We start from the raw sequence: 5811 nt of genomic DNA on the forward strand, positions 1-5811 counted from the left end.
GAGAGGGGCGTCTGGAGGCTCCCGCGCCTGGGTTTGATTTCCTCCCCTTTCCTTGGCTGCCCGGCTGGAGGCTGGGTGTTCCCCTGCTGGGCAGCTGCTGCGGGGCCAGGTCTCGCTGCTGGGTGGCTGGCTGGCTGGGAACCTGTCATCTGGCTAGAGGGGGTGGAAATTTTTTTTCTCTCAAACGCATCAACATAGGTTTATCAGGTTGAATTTCATGTGCCTTTGCTCTTACTGCCATAAGGTCCTTCTGGAATTCTTTGGAGTCAGCACTCTCTATTCCAAGTGTCCCAACGTTACTGGCAAACTTTGTCACTTCATTGTTAGTTTCATTTCTCTGATTGTTTTTTTTTTTCCCTTTTCAATTAATAAAAATTAATATTTGTAGCTTTGCTTGTGGCTCAGACCTGAGTGGACGCTTTGCTTTTTATTTCTTGGCTTTCCTTCTTTTAAGCATGTTTCTCCTTAATATCCCTCAGTATAGCTAAAAGCTCCACAGTCTGTCATGAGGTTTACATAGACATGGATGCGTTGCACTGCCTCATTCCTGTAACTGTTCTGTGACCTCAGCATTCACAGAGTTGAAGCATTCAAGCTTTCTTCCCCATATAAATGCCATGGTTTGCCACATGTGGCGTGGGCATGATCAGTGCTGTATTTGGAGAGGGGGGGAGTGTGTCTGGGATGTGTTTCTTGCTGTTGCACTCTGTTCAGAATTATTGGTGTCCTTTCTTTTTATAAAGCGTAATCCTTTACGTACATTATGAGGGCCAGCTGAAATAAGATTACTTAAATGTATTTCGCAGTGGGGCTGTGACATAACTACACAGAAACTGTTTTTTAAGAGCTCACTTGAAAGAAACTTTTTTTCAACTGTGAAATTTAATTCTCCAAGTTTTCTTGCTACTCTGAAATTGTTTAATTTCCGATGTGTCTCTAAATCATTTGTAAGCAGCATTTCAATGACAGTTTCCTCCATGAATGGTCTTCTGAGAGATCTGTCCTTGCTGTCTTCTCATCTCACAAAGACTGAGTGTTGCCTTATTGATTTTCTATCTGCGTCAATATTAAAAGTAGTTAAGTATTTCTCATTCTAGTAAGGCTGTGGACTTGCTTGCAGTTTATAGTCTTGACAGCTGTATTCCTGCATGAGCCTACTGCACCAGTAGCATGGCTAATATTACAAAACAATGTATCTGTTATTCTAAGACCTGATCTGCGTGTCTAGTGCTTCTACACGTACAACAAGTACGAATAAGGCATCTGCCTGCCTTTCTTTTTCTAAGCCTTTTAAAGGTTGTAACAGCATGACTTTTTTTTAAATGTTACTTTATTCCAGTTCAACAAGCGGTATAGCTCCAGCAGGTTTTACACGGATACATGTGCAGTTGTGCTAAAGGAATTGTTTAAGCTGTTAGTGCAAGGTCACTGCAACTTCTTAGGTGCGCGCAAAACTGCAGACTACTATTAAACTGTTCCTATCTAATAACATGCTCTGACAAGATCAAGCTTCGGGGTCACTGAGTTGAATCTCTTCCCAATCCCCAAGCTGATTTCCTTTTCGTTTTAAACAATGTCCTGCTGTCTCAGATACTTCTACTAGTACCCGACTTAGGAAAATACTCATATTAAAAAAAAAAGATTTTTGCCATTTTAACTTGCCCAGTAGTTCAGAATATGCCTATGAGACTGTTAGAGTGCCACGGGAAACCTGTCAACTCTAAGTAGACTTGGCGCTCCAGAGGAAGGAATTGATTATTTACTGAATCTCACTGTGAACTGGCAGATCCATGTAAGAAAAAAAATTGCGTCGAGTAAAAAAATTACAGGTATGGCTTATAGAAAAGAAAGCTTGTTAAGTTATGATTTTGAATAAGCTACAAATGTGTTCAAAACTTTTTTTATAGGTTTTTGCTGTTCGATCTGGTGGAGCTACAGGAGTTGTTGTTAAAGGTTTGGAGGATAGAAATCCCATTTCCTTCAGGTAAGGCGCCTTCATCTTTGTTGTCTTGGGATAGAATTCTGCGATCTTAAAATTATGTGGTACTTAGTCCTGATCTACAGTAATTCAAACATAAAACTTATAAGTAGTTGTGATCAACTTTTGCTCTTGTTCTTAGAGATACTTTTGCAGTTAAGATGGCCTGCTTTGCCCTCATGAATTTTTAGTCTTCTGGGGCAAAAAAAGTTAGTAGGCTGTGGCTTTTTTTTTTTTTAAACAGCAATGTTTTATTAAAACACGCTATATATGTGAGAGACTGTGGAGATTCAAACTTGTGATTTCTACAACAGCAGTGACTTATCCAAGGATGCAGTTTAGCAAGTTAAACAAAATTAAGTAAAATTAAATGTGTAGAGAACCGTAATTTCTGAGTTTCGTGCCTGTGATTCAAGCACAGTGTTTCCTACATGTAGGTTTCTTGCATTCTGTTTCTTACTTAACCAAAATTGTCGTCTTTTATATCTTCCAGATTATGTTGAAATAGTTTTTTGCAGAATGTGATAACAGTACTTTCAATGAAACTACTTTATCTTTAGAGAACTCTTTTATATATGCCTCTGTTCAGAGCAATGACTCTTTGCACTCTACGTCCTCACATACGGACAGCATTCTTTTGCTCGGAGGTTGCTTCAATCCAGATACGGATGAAACAAATTGTAGTTGAGGTGTGTTTACTGTCATCTGTCAGGTATTGCCTGGGGCCTGTCCTGAAAGTTGCTATCTTTATTTGACTTTTAAATTTGACTACCCTTGTCACAAATCCTGAGGGAGCTAAAAATACTCAGTGAGCTTCAGGAGGTTCCACGGTTTTCTTGCTTGACTACCTAGCTCTCTTTTATGTTATTACACTTAATAGCGTATACTGGAACTACATTATTCATGCCAGTTGTACTGATGCTCGTTTGGTAAGAATATGGGTTTTTAAATTTTTTCAAATGATGTGAAAACAGCCTCACTCTCCCTTTAACATCAGAAAGTCTTCTAGACGATGTGTCCTAATGGGAAGTAAGTAGGCTTGGGTCATTTAGCAGTAGTTCTGGAAGTAAAAGGGCTGACTGCAGGATGTTGGTGAGTATCCCAGAACTCCAGACTCACTGGGACAGAACTGAGAACACAGGTTTGAATACTTCCACAGTCTTCCAGTTCCACATCATAGGCCAACGGACTTGAGCATTTGTAGTAACTTCAGGTGCTAATTTGTGCAATCTTAGCCATGTCTCTGTAACGGCTGTGTTCAGGACTTCTGAAGAATGAACTGCCGTTATCTTCCAGTCTGAATTTTGAATCCTGTACTTGTCCGGTGACACTCATAAGTTGTATTCAAAAGCATTTGCATTACGCTTTTTTCCCCTCTCTCTCATTGTCTTTTTGAGGGTGTATTACAGAGTTCCGTAAGAAACTATTTTAGCCGATATTTCCATAACTTCTTTTTCTTTCTATACAGGATGGAAGACAAAGGAGAAGTGAAGTGCATCAAATTTTCCTTGGGGAACAAGATCCTGGCTGTGCAGAGAACTTTGAAGAGTGTGGTAAGAAACCTATACCCTACAGATAGGGAATTGGAGCTGGAAATCTTCTACTTATGGTACCAGAGTAGAAGCCTCTGACACAAAAGTTCAAGAGGTTTGGCGGTTAACAACAGCCGTAGTGAAAATTTCTCTATCATCCTGAGAGGCTGGACAGGCAACATGGTTGTCTTGCTAGTATCATCATTTAAGAAAAAATGTGGGGGGAGCCAACTCCTATAAAGAATTCCCTGGCAGGGATGACGTGGAATATTAGTAAGTCAAGTTTTTCTTCTACAGATCTCATCCAAAGTAATTTGATAAACTAACATCTGTTCTCTCGTATCTACGTATGTATCTTGTCTGTGCTTCATATTTGCTAACATGCTTCATGGGTGTTTTTTCAGGATTTTTTGAATTTTATTCCAGATAGTCCTCAGCTAGAATATACACAGGAATGTAAGGTAAGTTAAGTAAATGTCCAAAGCTTATATGCTTAGGTAAAACTCTAATGTTAGTTATGCTGGTGGCCTCTGCTCTACAAGAGAACTAATTGAGATACCTTCCAAAACACTAACATGAAGTACATGAGATGTGTAGGCACTGCTATCTGTCTGAAATGAGGTAAATGAACAGGTATTAACAATAACAGAAAAAACTTCCTGGACTAGTCACTTTAATTTTTTCCTAGAAAGGACTGGAAATGCTGTGGAGGAAACAAATGTCAAAGTTTGGGAAGGAGAAGAGACAAAGTGCTGATGGTACAGGAACAGTGGACAGTAATTATACTAATGCCAGATATGTTAATGTGGATGTTTTACCCTAATTCCAATGATCAGTGATAGTAAGCGGTTACTAGTTTGCATACCATGTTTGGTATTTTTAAACAACCCGTCTAGTTTTTTGATTTTTTTTTTTTTTTTTTTTTTTTTTTTTTTACCAGAAACAAGTACCATTGTCATTGTTTGGTACTTTCAACTTTTAACTAAGATAAATTACATTTTGGGGTAATAGAACGCTAAAGTAAATTTTTAAGCATCTGATTTGCACAGATCCCTTTATCCTGTAGACTTTAAAGCTGCAGCACTCTCTGCTTCATTATTTAGGATTATGTGTTTTGGTAAACCGTTCTAGCAAAGCATTTATAGTAGAGTTCTGAGTGGAGTCACAGCAAACATTTCCACTTAGTTCTTAATTTCTGTCAACAGAAGGAACCCACTTTTCATATCAGGAATTAGTTGAATTGGCAGGATGGTTTGAACCAGAACAACTCAGTTGTATTTAGGGCAAAAGTAAAATTTGACTGTGTAATACACCTGTAAATCTTACACACTGCCAAAAATTCAGGTCATACAGTAGTTTTGGAACATACAGTTTTGGTCATACAGTTCATACATAGTTTTGGAAGTCTCTACAAAAGTAGCTAATGCATGCTGGGTGTCTAGTTGGCCAAAAGTATTAACTCCAGTGATTGGGTAACTAAATTGCCTTTGGTCTCGTGCTCTTCATTTAATAATATTAGCTTATCTGAATAGTTAATTTTTCCAAGTAAAAAAGTGTTTGTTTGCTTGTTTGTTAAAAGACAAAGAATGCCAATATTCTAGGATTCTGCTGGACAAGTTCTACAGAAATCGTCTTCATCACAGATCAAGGAATTGAGTTCTATCAGGTAATACAAATAACTCCTGTAGGACAGACATATTTAGAGATTTGAAAATGTAAATTTGTTAGTATCTTTGAATTCCTTTCTTCTAGCTCTCTTAATTGAGAAAGCACTACTGAAAAAAGAAATTCTGTTTTGTTTGCAGACTACGATTATTTTTCTTTGAGAGGAATACTTTTTGGGGTAGGGGGGGAGCTTAACACTAACAGGTTATTTAGCACAGCTAACAAAGACCCCGTATAGAGTACTATTGAGTTTAGCTTTGAAAACTAGATTAATAGATGCTTTTGGCTTGAGTGGGAACGAATATATAAATCTAACATGAAATACCACTTTGTGTAAAACTAATCAGCATTGGGGAGCATGTGTGCAAGCTTAAAATGCAGCAAAGTACAAATAATTTGCTAAGATAGTGATATCCTTCTGCAAATTGGCAGCTTCCTCTGTGTTATGTGTAATTACCTTTGCATATGATTTTGGAGAAATCTAATTAATAGATAGCCCTTTCTGACGTTCATGATGAGGGATATTATGAACTTCCTCTAAAGTTTTGCACTTCCCAATAGTTCCAGGCCTGGAGCTAAGACACGGCATTTCACGTAATTACTCTTACTAATAGCTAGTACTAAAGAAAGTCACTT

The 5811-nt window shown here is 38.1% G+C and overlaps 1 protein-coding gene across 3 annotated transcripts in view; it reads left to right on the top strand.

Moving 5' to 3' along the window:
* Nucleotides 1–1907: 1907 nt before the first annotated feature.
* Nucleotides 1908–5811, top strand: part of RMC1 (regulator of MON1-CCZ1) — a 14500-nt gene continuing 10596 nt past the window's right edge. Inside the window, exons 1-4 of one of the 3 annotated variants that reach the window (XM_035903042.1) lie at nucleotides 1908–1984; nucleotides 3447–3531; nucleotides 3915–3971; nucleotides 5090–5176. In XM_035903042.1, the coding sequence (XP_035758935.1) occupies nucleotides 3448–3531; nucleotides 3915–3971; nucleotides 5090–5176 (228 nt within the window). In that variant the 5' untranslated portion in view covers nucleotides 1908–1984; nucleotide 3447. Of the gene's footprint in view, nucleotides 1985–3446; nucleotides 3972–5089; nucleotides 5177–5811 lie in introns of those variants that run through there. The other 2 variants (XM_035903040.1, XM_035903041.1) reach the window with 2 other exon arrangements.

The sequence above is a fragment of the Egretta garzetta genome, unplaced genomic scaffold (genome assembly GCF_000687185.1).
Source record: "Egretta garzetta isolate BGI_Z169 unplaced genomic scaffold, ASM68718v1 scaffold229, whole genome shotgun sequence".
Lineage (NCBI taxonomy): Eukaryota > Metazoa > Chordata > Aves > Pelecaniformes > Ardeidae > Egretta > Egretta garzetta.